At 38.6% G+C, this 16,783-nt stretch overlaps 1 protein-coding gene across 4 annotated transcripts in view; it reads right to left on the bottom strand.

Moving 5' to 3' along the window:
- TOPBP1 (DNA topoisomerase II binding protein 1) overlaps positions 1-16,783 on the bottom strand; it is a 59,098-nt gene that overhangs the window by 23,298 nt on the left and 19,017 nt on the right. For 3 of the 4 annotated variants that reach the window (XM_055413503.2, XM_055413511.2, XM_055413521.2), the window contains 6 exons: positions 11,585-11,925; positions 10,791-10,963; positions 5,851-6,062; positions 3,862-4,148; positions 1,494-1,667; positions 1,288-1,397 (listed from right to left, as the gene is read on the bottom strand). In XM_055413503.2, coding sequence (XP_055269478.2) covers positions 1,288-1,397; positions 1,494-1,667; positions 3,862-4,148; positions 5,851-6,062; positions 10,791-10,963; positions 11,585-11,925 — 1,297 coding nt within the window. The remainder of the gene's footprint in view (positions 1-1,287; positions 1,398-1,493; positions 1,668-3,861; positions 4,149-5,850; positions 6,063-10,790; positions 10,964-11,584; positions 11,926-16,783) is intronic. The other variant, XM_088840541.1, reaches the window with a different exon arrangement.

Below are 16,783 nucleotides of genomic sequence, written 5' to 3'. Positions count from 1 at the left end.
TTTGAGTGAACTCCGGGAGTTGGTGATGGACAGGGAGGCCTGGCGTGCTGCAATTCATGGGGTCGCAAAGAGTCAGACACGACTGAGTGACTGAACTGAACTGGGGCATTTTATTTTATTTTGGCTGTCTGGTGTGGTTGTGGGATCTTAGTTCCCTGACCAGGGATAGTACCTGGGCCCCCAGCAGTGGAAGTGCAGAATCCTAACCCTGGACCCACCAGGTATTCCCAGGACTGGCATGTTAAATCTTATAAAAACAGAAGTCCTATATTTGTCTTTTAAATCTTATATAAGTCCACATCTAAACAGAATACCCACGGACGCATTCAATTTTTAGGGTTCTTAGGGCTACTGTGAGAACGGTATGAGATAATACTTGCCTCATACTGAGCACTCAGCAACCAGGTAAGAACAATATATGGACAATACAAATAATAGTTATAAGTAAGAAAGCTTTACTCTTCTAAAATAGATGAATGAAACACTAAGGTGCCTATAATTACACAAATATATTTTATTTTTCCACTTTTCCGATTTCTCTATCAAAAAGAAAAATAACTGAAATGAGTTACGAAAAGGGAAAAATAAAGCTAATCATATTCCTCAAACTGTTTGTTAACTGTAAACCAATCATTATGCTAACTATGAACTGTTGAAAACAAGTGACCAAGAAAGTGAGTACCACAGACAATGAAGGAATACCATCAACTCAGCACTGGCTGGAATAGGCAAGGGTCTCTCAATCCCTGATGCTGAGGCCATCTGTGCTAGGGACCTGTCTCTAGCTGGGCTGTCAGGTTGAGAGTGGTAATCTATGCCACCAAAGTAAAAACGATAGGCATTAAAAATCCTCAAAAAGGCCATTTTAATTCAGGAGTGCTGCAGCACTTAGTAGTACTCACAGAAGGGCTCTAATTTGAAAATCACTAAGAAACATGCTTAAAATCTCTACCCTAAATGTATTAATAAACTCCTTGAAGACAAGGATTTTTTTTCGAGACTGTACTCATTCATGGATCCCCAATTTTTAGCACAGTGTCACAAATTATGTTCTCATATATTTGTTAGACATGCCCTAAAAACACACATGTAAGAGTGAACTGATATGGGAGAGGGTATTTTAAAAGGATGAGGTAAATTAAATAAAAATTGGATTTTGTAGATACTATGATGAACTATTAATAAAAGACAAAATAATGCTTTTTTTTTTTAAATAGATGCTCACAACAGCTTTAGGTTTCCCAATAAACTGAGCTCTTATCACCAAAAAAAAGATGTGCCAACTACCTGTAGTCTGCGCCGAGAGAGGCTGCAATCCCATTTAGTTCACTCTGCTTCTTACTGAGTTTCTTACTAACACACACCACTACCTTTTGAAGCGGCTTCGGAGCATCTTCCTGCCCATGGAAAATAAAAGGAAGAGATCAATCATTATTATTTTAAATGTTTTTTTTAAATCTAGAACTTCCTTTTAATAAGAAATATAATTCCACCTTTTCTGACTGGGCATCCTTCAGTTGAGGGCTGGCAGAAAGAGCAACAGCATTTCGAGAGCTATTTGCTAAAGCAAGTTTCAGGTTTTTGACAATGACTTCTGAGAGTGGTGTACTCAGCTTCCTTTTCCGCTGGCTGGGACCTCCTGGAGTTTCCAAGGCTGCAAGTGCATCCTGTGTATATGGAGGAGGAGAGGGAAGAAGTGCAGAAAAGGAGGAGAAAAGGAAAGAGAAAGAAGAGGGGAGAGAGGGAAGAGAGAGGAAAACCGAAAAAGGAAAGGGGAAAAAAGGGGTAAAGAGAGAAGGGGAATAATCTTCAGTATTAACTGGATTATAGCCTTAACCTCCTCCAGCTTTCCTCCAAACAACAATAAAAAGAATGAAGTGTTATCTTTATCTATATAGATAATAAAGAAAACAATTCCATACTGTCTAACAAATTGGTTCAAAGAGACTAAGAAGCTTAATACATTTTCTGCAGTATTTTACCACATTTGTCTGATCTTACAGTTGAAACTGGTTAAAATGATACCAAAAAACAAAATAAACAAAACAAACAAGTAAACAAGCAAAAAACACAGAAGGAAACAAGTAAGCAAGGATGGATATAAACTAGACGTGAACAATAAGGAGGATTAAAAAGTCACATTGAGCTGAGGATTATGAAAAATCTTCAAAGGTACAAAATATATGCCTATTCCCAAGCTACCCAGATTCCCACGTGAGCACTACTCATTGCTGTTCAGGACTTGTGGCTCATTCTCTTTCCCATCTGAATAGTATTCCATATATACAGCAGAAAGTATTTAGCCAGTGCTCAACTGATGAATATTAACCTTGAACATACACAGTTTGCACAGGTAAAGGAAACCATGTAAGCAAAATGCACGCGCCAGCGCTGATGCACTCTCATGAGCAAAGTATCAGCGTTTCACCACATACTAGAGGCACAGTAGACAATCAGATTTTTCTTTTTTGCCAACCTGTTGTATCAATTTAAAGACCACTGATTACAAGGTGAAGTACTATTCTATATATCACAAAAGAGAGAGACACTGCTAAACACATTATGACTAAACAATAAAACCTTTAAATGTGTTTTGTACCTTCACTGAGACTATTTCAGAACCATCAGTTTTTCACTGTAAGGTAGAAGAATGGTCTCAAGGAATAGAAATATTTCTACTATCTTGCCTATTATTATTCCATTTACTATTCAAAGAATATTAGTAGCTTTGAGACTTTAGAAATCATCTAGATATGCTCCATAATTTTACAGATGGGGACAATGAAACACAAAGAAGTTGACTTGCCTTAAAGGCAGTAAGAGGCAAAGCAGAGGCCTGATTCTACATCTCACAGTTCCCAAACCAGTGCTTTCCCTCTACTTTTTACAGCATAATTAGTGTTACAGTACAAAATGTTACTTCAGAAGAAATGTGATCAAAGATTTAGCTTGGAGAAAACTGTCCCAGGTCAATTTATATTTATTTTCTGAAGATGAACAACTTGTAAACTTTAAGTCTGCTCTAAAACATGAGTAAAACCACACAATAATTTTGCAAAGGTTCATGGATTAAAAAAATCATGGTTCGAACAGCTATTTGAAAGGCCAAAAACTACTAAAGGAATAGTGAAGAAAATTATCTTTGGGGAATGAAAGAAAACCATCTGAGAAGGCTAAATTAAACCTTCATTTGTGAATGCAAGTTTTTAGATAGGAAGCCATATTCCAATGCTCTGAAGATCAAAGAAAGATGTACACTTAACTCATCTTTTTAGGGCAATTGATTGAAAGGTAAAGAGATAACATTTTCAGAAAGAGCACTGGGTGTACTCCTAGAATCAAAACCTAAGTCCAATGTGTCTATGTAATTTTACAGTCTATAAAACTATGCATCACACAATTTCACTTGATCCTTACAGTAAGTCTGTAAGTTTTCAGTGCTATTATTCTCTTTATACAAAAGATGGAACCGATGCTCAAATATGTTAAATGATCTGTGAATCATACCGTTCATGACAGATACAGGACTTGAACCCAGATGTCCTGATTTCACACCAAATATATCTCTAGCTGTTACCTCAATGCTAGGTATACATAGGGACTCATTCAGTTCAGTTCAGTTCAGTTCAGTTGCTCAGTCGTGTCCGACTCTCCGCGACCCCATGAATCACAGCACGCCAGGCCTCCCTGTCCATCACCAACTCCCGGAGTACACTCAAACTCATGTCCACAGAGTCATTACCATGAATCTATTTACCAACATTTCTGAAGTTACTACAACAAACTAAGTGATGGAGAACTTGGTGCTTTAACTTTATAAACTATAAAATTATCTCCAGAACCATTCTCCATAAGCCTCACCTTCACATCAAAGGAAGGCTTGAAGAGTTTGTCCTTGGACAGAAACTTTGACGGTGTATCCAGGTGTATTGAGGGCTCCTTCTGAAGTGACTGTCCTGGGGTAGGGGAGGCGGAAGCCTGTCCGGAGTGCTGTGACATCACCGTGCGGAAAGCTTTACTCTGAAAGCGGTTCATATCTAAAGGTGTAATGGCTGTTTTTCTGTGAGTTTCCAGATGTGTTACAGGATCCTCTGGAGTATCTGGATTTAGATTCACCTCATTCGTTGTTTCAGTTTCCAACCTTTGTTCTAGAGATTTAAAATGAAAAGAAACAAAAGTGAGCCACTGATGTTTTCTTGTCTCTAAAGAGGCATACAAGAAGTGATGTTTTTATCTTACTATTAGTTTTCATGTGAATTCTTAAGTATACTTCACACCACAAAGCTATACACTTACTTTCAAAGAAACAAACCAGACAATATAATAAAATATATGTTGAGTTAGACAAGCAAATCAACTGAAATAATGAATGAAATTAGATTTCCTGTTTCATCTTGTTATAACTTGAAATATTCTCAATAAACCTCATAATTTGCCCAAAATTATACAAGAAAATGCTGAGTGCTGAAGAATTGATGCTTTCAAATTGTGATACCGGAGAAGACACTTGAGAGTCCCTTGGACTTCAAGGAGATCAAACCAATCAATCCTAAAGGAAATCAACCCTAAATATTCATTGGAAGGACTGATGCTGAAGCTGAAGCTACAATACTTTGGCCACCTGATGTGAAGAGCTGACACACTAGAAAGACAGAAGGCAAAAGGAGAAGAGGGTGGCAGAGGATAAGATGGTTAGACGGCATCACTGACTCAAAGGATATAAGCTTAAGCAAACTCTGGGAGACAGTGAAGGTCAGGGAGGCCTGGTGTGCTGAGTCCACGGGGTCACAAAGAGTCAGACACAACTTAGGGATTGAACAAGAAGAAGTTAATATCATCTTGGTCAGTGGCAGAGTAAAAAGAAAATCCCAATTACATGTACTCAGAGTTAACAACTACAGTCAAGTTTCTGAAAAGTTCTTAATGAGATTTTAATATGACCTAAACATTACTTCGCCTCAGTTGTAAAACTCCCAGGTTGTCTAGAGAAAAGAAACAAGTAATGGCTTTGAGAGCTATTCCCAAAGTTCCCTAAAGTGTGACCAGGGATGCCATCATGTTATATAAGACAGGCTACTGTGTCCTCCCATTCTGCCTCCTACCATTTTTCAACATTTATCAAAAACACTTACTAGATGGCTGCTCCATGCCAGGTCCAATCTAGACAATGAAAACATACAATTTACAAGATGCATGTACTCCTTGCCTTTTCAGAGCTTATGGCTGAGCAGGGAAACAGGAAAGTAAACTAGAATGGTAACACTGGGAAAAGAGCTACAAAAGAGACATGGTGTTATGGCAAGACAAGGCCAAACTTATGAGTCAACGAAGGTTTTTCCAGGGAAAGTGATATCCAAGGTGGGAGTTGAAATATAAGGAGGAACAAGCAAGCACAAGGTGGGCAAGAGATAACATGCAGAAGTCCAGGAACAGACTGGAATAGAATAAAATACATAAGAGAGGAAAAAATAAAATAGGAACAGACAGCACTTTACTCACAGAAGGAATAGTAAATGTGATCCAAGCTCACATCTTTACTTCAAACACTGAGACCCTAGAACACTCCCATACTGTTTTGTATCTTCTAGCTTTCGGATAGTACAATTTTAAATTAAACATTTCTGCTATGAACGTCCTTATCTTGCCCACCCCCCTCTCCAATAATGGGTGCCCAACAGTGGCACATGTTACAGGGAGAAACCTTAATGACCTGTCTTAAAAACAGGTTTTAGCACATTTCATATACCAGAAACCATGGGGTCACAAAGAGTCAGACATGACTTAGCAACTGAACAATCCCAGAAACCAAACTGTAAAAATACACATAAAATGACAAACAAAAATATTAACCTTCTTTAGGTGAATTTTCAATCAGGAAATGGCTTTCATTTGCTCTCTTTCCCAATCTAGCAGACTCCAACAGCCAAGCTATACTGACCGCTGGTAAATTCCACTTCTTGGCAGCTTCATATTTAGAACCACTTGGCTCTTTCAATACAAGATGTGTACTGGCAAACATGCCTTTCTTTGCATTGGACTTGCGAACGAAGTATTCTTGAACACTGAAAGTTACATTTAAAAAAAATCAAATTGTCATATGCATAATTAGTTGGCAAAGAATGACATTTCTAATACAATGGTGTTGTCAGAGTTCTAAGTATAAGAAAATACGTTAAAAGTTGGTTCTATTTCTTAAATTAAGCTAATCCTCTTACAAATACTTACTCTAGGATAAAAATGTATTGTTAAAATTAAAACTTTTTAAAATTAATTATTTAAAAATAAAAAAATTAAACCAGACTTACAAGAAATAACCAGAAAGATCATCTACTTAATTGGTCATCACCCACCCACCCACCCTGTCTTTCCTCCCAGTAAAAGACATGGAACAACTAGGGGGGCAAAGGATGAGTATGAATAACACAACTTCTAGCCCTACACACACCACAACTTCTCTAAGTGTTTTCACGTATATTATTGGATCCTCTCGATATTTGTGAAATACCAGTATTTTACAAGTTACCATAAAGATACAACCTGGGAAAAGATGCAGAGAAATTGTCTTCCTCAAGATCACAGAATATTAAAGAGAACACCAGCATTTGAGAAGTCCACCATTTGAGATACAAACAGAAATGTCTTTTAGGACTTCTGGGTTTCAGGTCTAGTTCCTCACTTTTAAGATTTTGTTAAGTATCCCACATTTTCCCTAGTACTTTCAAGGATTCATTTTTCACATTTAACCCACTGATCAATTAATTGGTACTTATTTGGCGTGCTGTGATTCATGGGGTCGCGGAGAGTCGGACACGACTGAGCGACTGAACTGAACTGAATTTTGGTATGAGATGTTGCTCCAATTTTATATTCAATTTTATTGAATTATCTCTTCCTCAATAAGCCAAAACATCACCTTTATCATATACTAAATTCCTGTTTGTATTTAGGTCCATTTCTATGCTTTCTGTCTGTTCACTGAACTTTCTGCTACTTACAGACATACTATTATCTAGTGAGGTTTACAAAATATATTTAAATAAAAATTCTATTTCAGAATTTTTATGACTTTCCTGCTTGCTAATATTTTCTTATGAATTTAAGAATTAGTATGCTTATTGCTCTAAAAAATTCCTTTATAATGTTTAGTCTTCCTGTCCAAGAATAGGTACATCTTTCATACTGTTCAAGTCCTGTTTCCTTCAATAGCCTTTTACAAGTTTCCATAGCTCTTCCAAGTTTCACCTTTAACTTTTTTCTTAAATCAAAGTATAGGTGACATACAATATTAGTTTAAGGTGTACGATATAGTGACTCAACATTTAAATACATTACAAAAGATCAATACCAAATCTAATTACATCCCCATGACTTTTAAATTTTATAACTGGAATTTTGTACCTCTTAATCCCCTTCACTAATTTTGCCCAGCCTCCTATTCCCTTCCCTTCTGGTGACCACTAATTTGTTCTCTGTATCTATGAGTTTATTTTGGTTTTATTTTGTTCATTCATTTTCTTTCTTTTTAAGATTACATATCACGTTGCTACCTATTTTATCTCTTACTACAGATTTAGTAAGAGATCTCTGTTTTCATTAGCTCTTCTAACTAGCTGCACATATGAAGGTGAGTGACTTCTTTATATTAGTATTTTACGTAATCAGTTTGCTGAATTTTTCTATGAGCACTGTTTTAGTCTATTGCCATATTTTCTTACTGTTCTTTTCTACAATTTGTTTTTTCCAAAAGCTTACTGTTTAGTATAAGCAAAGTACAGAACACAGCAAAAAAGGAAATACAAGATTTAGTGAATTATCGTAAGATGAAAACCCTTATTTTCCCCACCCACGTCAGAAGACAGACTCTTACCAGTCACTCCAGAACCTCTCCAATATGCCTCCCCTCAGTTACTACCACGCCTCCCCTCCCGTGTTAATAGCAGCCACTGTTTGGATATTTATAATTATCACTTCCTTCCTTTACAATGTCACAAACCTCCGTCCACAGTTCATCAGGTACTCTATCAGATCTAGTCCCTTAAATCTATTTCTCACTGCCACTGTATAGTCATAAGGGATTTGATTTTGGTCATACCTGAATGGTCTAGTGGTTTTTTCCACTTTCTTCAATTTCAGTCTGAATTTGGCAATAAGGAGTTCATGATCTGAGCCACAGTCAGCTCCCGGTCTTGTTTTTGCTGACTGTGTAGAGCTTCTCCATCTTTGGCTGCAAAGAATATAATCAATCTGATTTCGGTGTTGACCATCTGGTGATGTCCACGTGTAGAGTCTTCTGTTGTGTTGTTGGAAGAGGGTGTTTGCTATGATCAGTGCGTTCTCTTGACAAAACTCTATTAGCCTTTGCCCTGCTTCATTCTGTACTCCAAGACCAAATTTGCCTGTTACTCCAGGTGTTTCTTGACTCCCTACTTTTGCGTTCCAGTCCCCTATAATGAAAAGGACATCTTTTTTGACCTTTTAGAAGGTCTTATAGATCTTCATAGAACTGGTCAACTTCAGCTTCTTCAGCATTACTGGTCAGGGCAAAGACTTGGATTACCATGATATTGAATGGTTTGCCTTGGAAACGAACAGAGATCATTCTGTCATTTTTGAGATTGCATCCAAGTACTGCATTTCTGACTCCTTTGTTGATTAAAGGAATTCCTGCCCACAGTAGTAGATATAAAGGTCCGTTCAGTCAAGGCTATGGTTTTTCCAGTGGTCAGGTATGGATGTGAAAGTTGGACTATAAAGAAAGCTGAGCACCAAAGAAGTGATGCTTGTGAACTGTGGTGTTGGAAAAGACTCTTGAGAGTTCCATGGACTGCAAGGAGATCCAACCAGTCAATCTTAAAGGAGATCAGTCTTGGGTGTTCATTGGAAGGACTGATTTTGAAGCTGAAAGTCCAATACTTTGGCCACCTCATGCGAAGAGCGGACTCATTTGAAAAGACCCTGATGCTGGGAAAGATTGAGGGCTGGAGGAAAAGGGAACGACAGAGGATGAGATGGTTGGATGGCATCACCGACTCAATGTACATGGGTTTGGGTGGACTCTGGGAGTTGGTGATGAACAGGGAGGCCTGGCATGCTGCGGTTCATGGGGTCGCAAAGAGTCTGACATGACTGAGTGACTGAACTGAACTTCCTTACTTTGCTTTATTTTTATCACATATCCCACCCTTAAACACTACATTTCATTTTTTATGTCTTTTGGCTTCCAGGTTCCCTCTTCTTTCCATGCCCCCTTTATATTTGTTGAAGATACTGGATCATGAGGTTTCAGTATTTTGATAAGACTGTTTCAAGATGGTTGTATATTCTTCATAAGGAGGCATATGTCTAGTTTTCTCCTTATTATGTGAATGTTGGTTTTCAATGTCTAAATTCTTCATTTATTAGGAGTCAAAATTTTACCATTTCTTCTTCACTTATTTGTTGGAATACCGTATAAAGGGAAACTTTGTCTTATCTATTATTATGGATACAGTCTGATACACTGTACAGGAAGGCAGGATAAATACCAGATCCTTTCTCCTCATTTACCAGCTTTCAAAAATAATGAGGTGGTTTCCTAAGATCGTTCAAACATGGCCAATCAGTTTAGTTTTTTGGTGCCATTATGAAGTCATGATTGAAATATTATTTGATGATGTCTGGAGCCACTGCTGCTATTGACACTTCTCCTGTCTTTGGCCACTGGCGGTCCTTTTGACACAACCCTTTGTAGTAGTCTTCAATAATATACTTGTTCTCCGTTCTGACAAAAGGTTCCAGACTCACTGGTATCTTTTCTGCCCCAGACCTGGAACTGATCATTTCTTTAAGCTTTAGTTTCTTTTAGTGGGAAATGGTATTTTAAGGTCACAATGTGGGTACTGGTGCTGCTTGTTACTATTGGGTTGACAATGATATCTAGGCTTATAAATGGTTTTGAATTCCTCTTTGAACCAAGAGTTACCAAAAAGTTCTAAAATGTCCAGTTGATACAGTCTTCACTTTCCATTTCTACTATTCATTTCTAATTTTTTTAGAAATTAGAACCCTTCAGTATAAATAGCATTCTGTATCTACAACACGCTTTTTCCCCGTTTAATGCCTTCTGATTTGAATTCAAACTTGTCTGATAATAAAATTGTACCCTCTCCTTTCTTTTCACATACCTTTGCCCATCTTTACTTTTCCCCCCAAATGTTCTGAATCACTTTGGTTTAGGTGTGGCTCTTGTTTAAAAGTATTTTAAGTGCTGTTTCATGATATAATCTAAAAGAACTTTTGCTTTAATGTGAAAGTTAGTTCATTTATAATTATTTATGTAACAGTTTTCTACTTTCTTTTTAAACAGCCACCAATAAAGTTCACTTAGGGGTTGGGCTAATTTGGATTCTAGAACTTTTAAATTCATTTTCTTTCTCCCAAAGTATTCATTATTTCTGCTTAACACTGCACTGCAGAGAAACAATTAATGTATACTGAAAAAGAATAAACCATCCATACGGCACACAGAAGGAAATAACATTGAGACAAGCAATATTCAGAACAGCCTATGTATCAGCTTTAAATATTCCTTTTCCTGGTAGGTAAGCACTAATGCCTGTAGTCTTAATACTTGCTAAGTACCTGTCTAACATCATTCTCTCCCTTCCACTTTGAGCCACCACATCAGATACACAACACACTCCTCATAAATATTATAAGACATCCAGCGAAATGCTAATCTGTAAACTTTTCAGTAAGTAAAAACAAATAATACATACACCAAGATGGCAGGTACTAAAAATATTACATACCTGGCTCCAAGGTGATTTGCTAAGAATGTCAATGAATCTTTTTCAGCGCCTACACATTGGCTGAACGAAAGAACACAATCCTCTAAAGGAGTCATTCCTGCCATAACTGGAACTGGTGTGAAGAGAGGATTTGACTTTGGATCCATTAAAGTCTGGTAGTCTATACAAGTTACCTTTTAAAAACAAGGAAAACGTCATCATCAACCTGAAATATGCGATTAGTGGTTAACACTGGTTCAGTTACAGTGAAAAGCAATTTTACTTTAATATAAATGTGTATATGCTCATTCACAATACATTTAAAATTATAATATTAAAATGTATCAGTCATTATATAAGACATTAAAATCAGTCAGATTATCATTGAATTTCCTAAATATTGCTTTAAATTTAATTTCTTCCAATATAGTTATCATTTTTTCCTCTTAAGTCTTGGAAAGTTGAAAAAGTCAATGATTGAAATTATCAGTGAAAAGCTAACAAGATGCAATAATACAAAAGTGCAAGTCATGCTTTGGTAGTAAGAAAACAGGGAAAACTTAAGTATGAGAAGACCTGGAATAACTTTCCGAGGAAGGAATGCTGCTGATGTATCCTCTCTATTCTACCAGGATTAGGACCAAGAAGCTTGTATATTTTATTATTTATAATTTCCTTTGCTAAAAGCAAAATCCAGACAGTGCCCAAACCCAAATACCAGTCTACTGAAACTAAAGTGCTGAAGATATAAACATGCACTCTTAGCTTCAGATATCCTTCAATACTACATTTGAACTGATACAGTGTTTTCTTACCAGCCATGTGTTTGTTACAACTTCTCCCACAGTTGCCTGTACTTCACACCCCAGCAGAGGAACCACAGCATAATCAGCAACAACTCTGCTCTGAAGGGACACAATTTTTCCAGCATTTTCTCTTATGATGGTTCCAATACTAGATCCATTTTCATTACTAAACCCCAAAACTAGGAAACTCTTTTGGTTAAATAAACCTTCTTCGGTAATTGTAGAAACATCAGGGAGGCAATGACTGATGGAAGACTGGTGTTCTTGCAGAGAAATACGAGTAGACTCATTAAGGGGCTCCACATGAGTAGAGTCACTACAGAGCCCAACTTCGGACTTGGCAACTTCAACTGGAAAAGAAAAAGAAATGTATTCTAACAAGTAATTTACTTTATAAAGTTTATCTTCTAGTAAGGATATAGAGGTAACAGGGAACCTGAGAACTGTGACCACACTCACAAAACTAATGCTTTATAAGTATACTATGAAGAAACAGTATGACCTACCCCCTCCTCTGGGTTCCCAAGAAAGCAATGAGTATTACCATCCTGGGGTAAGAGCAATCATGTTAGTATTCTAGGTATTCCTAGTGTACTAGAAAATTATGAGGCTCCAGCAACTCGAAAATTATGAAGCTCCAGTAACTCCACAAGGGGCTTCCCTTGTGGCTCCACTCGTAAAGACTCTGCCTGCAACGCAGGAGACCTGAATTCAGTCCCTGGGTGGGAAGATCTGGAGGAGGGAAAGGCCACCCATTCCAGTATTCTGGCCTGGAGAATTCCACCGATAGTCCATGGGGTCACAAAGAGTCAAACACAACTGAGCAACTTGGCAGAATTAACCAAGCCTTGCTTCCTGGGATTCCAACAAGCCTGAAAGCTATTCAAAGATTCTTTTCTATTTACATAGAGTTAGTTGCTCAGCTGTGTCTGACTCTTTGTGACCCCATGGACTACAGCCTGCCAGGCTTCTCTGTCCATGGGATTCTCCAGACAAGAACACTGGAGTGAGTTGCCATTTCCTTCTGGGGATCTTCCCAATCCGGTAATCAAACTTGGGTCTCCCACATTCCAGGCAGATTCTTTACCATTAGAGACACCAGGGACATAGGCACTGTACTTAAGTGCTTTTTGTGCATGCAATTAATGCTTATGATAATATAAGGCTAGTTCTATTGCTGTATCTACACCCATCCTTCAAGAAGAATGTCAGGTCTAAAGAGGTTATGTAATTTCCCTAAGGTCACACAGTTATTAGCTGGTAGAAACAAGATACAAACCAGTCTGTCTGACTCCAGGGTCCATAACATCACGTTATAGTTGCTAAGTCATGTCCCACTCTTTTCCGACTCTATGGACTGTAGCCAGCCAGGATCCTCTGTCCATGGGATTTCCCAGGCAAAAAACACTGAAGTGGGTTGCCATTTCCTTCTCCAGGGGATCATCCTGACCTAGGGATTGAACCCACATCTCCTGCACAGCAGGCGGATTCTTTACAGCTGAGCCACCAGGGAAGCCATCTTCTTATTTCTATCCTCATCTCCAATAGGCAGGACTCTCTTCACTTTAATTATTGTATATGGGGGGTGTGTGTGTGTGTGTGTGTGTATACATATATAAATGACTCTTTACACTTTTAAACTAATTACTGTATATACACATGCATACAGTCATTAGTTGAAAAGTGAAAAGTCATGCTTATTGGAGAAAAGTATGTATAAATGTGTGTGTGTATATACACACTTTAATTTCTACTTAATATACATTCTGAAGGAGATGGGAATACCAGACCACCTGACCTGCCTCTTGAGAAACCTGTATGCAGGTCAGGAAGCAACAGTTAGAACTGGACATGGAACAACAGACTGTTCCAAATAGGAAAAGGAGTACGTCAAGGTTGTATACTGTCACCCTGCTTATTTAACTTATATGCAGAGTACATCATGAGGAATGTTGGGCTGGAAGAAGCACAAACTGGAATCAAGATTGCCGGGAGAAATATCAATAACCTCAGATATGCAGATGACACCACCCTGATGGCAGAAAGTGAAGAGGAACTCAAAAGCCTCTTGATGAAAGTGAAAGAGGAGAGTGAAAAGGTTGGCTTGAAGCTCAACATTCAGAAAACTAAGATCATGGCATCTAGTCCCATCACTTCATGGCAAATAGATGGGGAAACAGTGGAAACAGTGTCAGACTTTATTTTTTGGGGCTCCAAAATCACTGCAGATGCTGATTGCAGCCAGGAAATTAAAAGACGCTTACTCCTTGGAAGCAAAGTTATGACCAACCTTGATAGTATATTAAAAAGCAGAGACATTACTTTGCCAACCAAGGTCCGTCTAGTCAAGGCTATGGTTTTTCCCGTGGTCATGTATGGATGTGAGAGTTGGATTGTGAAGAAAGCTGATCGCTGAAGAATTGATGCTTTTGAACTGTGGTGTTGGAGAAGACTCTTGAGAGTCCCTTGGACTGCAAGGAGAACCAACCAGTCCATTCTAAAGGAGATCAATCCTGGGTGTTCATTGGAAAGACTGATGCTAAAGCTGAAACTGCAATACTTTGGCCACCTCATGCGACGAGTTGACTCACTGGAAATGAGTCTGATGCTGGGAGGGATTGGGGGTGGGAGGAGAAGGGGACGACAGAGAATGAGATGGCTGGATGGCATCACTGACTCGATGGACATGTGTTTGAGTGAACTCTGGGAGTTGGTGATGGACAGGGAGGCCTGGCGTGCTGTGACTCATAGGGTCGCAACGAGTCGGACACAACTGAGCGACTGAACTGAACTGAACTGAATACAAGTATTTAAATTGCTCTGAGACTCTGAAGAAGCCATTCGGTCTAGAGCATTTACTGATCAGTCTGTCAGGAGACTCTCTGACCCTCAGTTTCATACTGAAAGGAATAAAGGATAACAGTGTATCTATGATTTAGAGAGATGTATCCCCAGTGGCTGATTGCAGCCATGAAATTAAAAGACGCTTGCTCCTTGGAAGGAAAGTTATGACCAACCTTGATAGTATATTAAAAAGCAGAGACATTACTTTGCCGACCAAGGTCCGTCTAGTCAAGGCAATGGTTTTTCCCGTGGTCATGTATGGATGTGAGAGTTGGACTGTGAAGAAAGCTGATCGCCGAAGAATCGATGCTTTTGAACTGTGGTGTTGGAGAAGACTCTTGAGAGTCCCTTATACTGCAAGGAGATCCAACCAGTCCATTCTAAAGGAGATCAATCCTGGATGTTCATTGGAGGGACTGATGCTAAAGCTGAAACTCCAATACTTTGGCCACCTCATGAGACGAGTTGACTCACTGGAAAAGACTCTGATGCTGGGAAAGGTTGGGGGCGGGAGGAGAAGGGGACGATGGAGAATGAGATGGCTGGATGGCATCACCGATTCTGTGGACATGAGTTTGAGTGAACTCCGGGAGTTGGTGATGGACAGGGAGGCCTGGCGTGCTGTGATTCATGGGGTCGCGGAGAGTCGGACACGACTGAGCGACTGAACTGAACTGATCCCCAGTGGCTCAGCAGGTAAATAATCTGCTTGCAATGCAGGAGAATCAGGAGACTAGGGTTTAATCCTGCGTCAGGAAGTTCCCTGGAGGAGGAAATGGCTACTCATTCCAGTATTCTTGCCTGAAAAATGCCAGGAAAGAGGAGCCTGGCAGGCCACAGTCTAAAGGGTCACAAAGAGTCAGACATGATTGAGCACCATGAGGATGAAAAAGACTGGATGGAAATAAAGGTGACATGATACTACAAAACATTTAGAAAGTAGTTTTAAAATGTATAATATAAAATGTAAAAAAAATTTTTTTTGCATTAAAATTGTTCACAATCACATCTAGGAGGAAAAAAACAACTTTGTTTGATATTTCTGTGTAATTGGTGAGGTGGGAAGAAGAAGCCCGAGGGAATTCTAGACTACTACAATAAAAACTGAAGAACTAAATGGCAACCCACTTCAGTATTCTTGCCTGGAAAATTCCACAGACAGAGGAGCCTGGTGGGCTAGTCCATGGGGTCGCAGAGTAGGCCATGACTGAACACATCAGTACACAGTATAAAAACAAACTAGAAATACTATGTTCTTATAAATTATAAGTAAAACCCTGAAGCTATTAAAGGTTCAGAATAAAATAATACATTTTATAGCAGTTATTTAGCAATAGAACCCTCTTTTCAAATAGATGTCATTCGGAAGCCCAACAGACACTTTTTGATAGTTTTTTCAATATGCAGTAAACATTTAATTACATTCTTTCAAAGGTACTTTGGGATTCACTGAGATTTACTATCACCAAATCCTTTCAAAGTCAGTACACTACTAGCTGCTTCAGAAAGGAGTACTTGAGAAACTAATTGCCTGACTCCAACAAGCACCCTTGTTGAAGAGATAGCGCATAAAACTGCTTCCCGTCAATAGGTGGTCTTTTTGTACTAAAACATCCTAAAAAATTAGCATGATCTGATATGATACACTACTAAAGCATAAGCAAATGGTCTGACAAAAATCATTTTGCAGAATAACATGAACAGAATGTGGATTAAATTTTTTAAAAATTGAAATTCTCTAAAAATATGTCAAAAATAAATAAAGCTAGACATGCAGAACCCTCTCACCATAACACACCTAAAAATAGAGGATGAAATATTAAAGGTATCATTATAAATGCAAAGCTGAGTTTGCAAAAAGGCAAGGTAAATGAAGTGGTAGCATGAATCCAGAGCATTAAGTAATCACTAAAGGTAAAAATTACCATCTATTTTGGCAGTGACCAACACCCTTAGGATTTAAGGATTATCACATGGAGGGACAGGAGTCAAGCCTTTTATCCCACACTAATCAGAGGTGGGGCAGAGTATTCCCTTCCACTCAGAAACCCTAAAGGAAGATGCCTTCAGTAAAAATGTCCATCAAAAACCAATCAACCACCATCACCACGTTCACCCTGTAAAAAGAGATGCTGCTGCTGCTAAGTCACTTCAGTCGTATCCGAAAGAGATGAGAAGTACACTATTTTGGCTTTTAGGGGGTTGTGGGGGGGTTGTCAACACATCTCTCTTGGGAATCTGTCATCATGGGCTGGTCCTCAGAGTAGGTTAGGGCTTGATGGTCCAAAAACATCCAGCTAATAAGTAACTTAGGGGTGTCCTAAGTTGGAAAATTCCTAGGTTCCTGGCAGGTTTAAACATAAA

Source organism: Moschus berezovskii, chromosome 1 (assembly GCF_049115385.1).
Source record: "Moschus berezovskii isolate FMDL1 chromosome 1, NW_MosBer_1.0, whole genome shotgun sequence".
Lineage (NCBI taxonomy): Eukaryota > Metazoa > Chordata > Mammalia > Artiodactyla > Moschidae > Moschus > Moschus berezovskii.
This window is presented reverse-complemented; position numbering and strand designations above follow the sequence as displayed.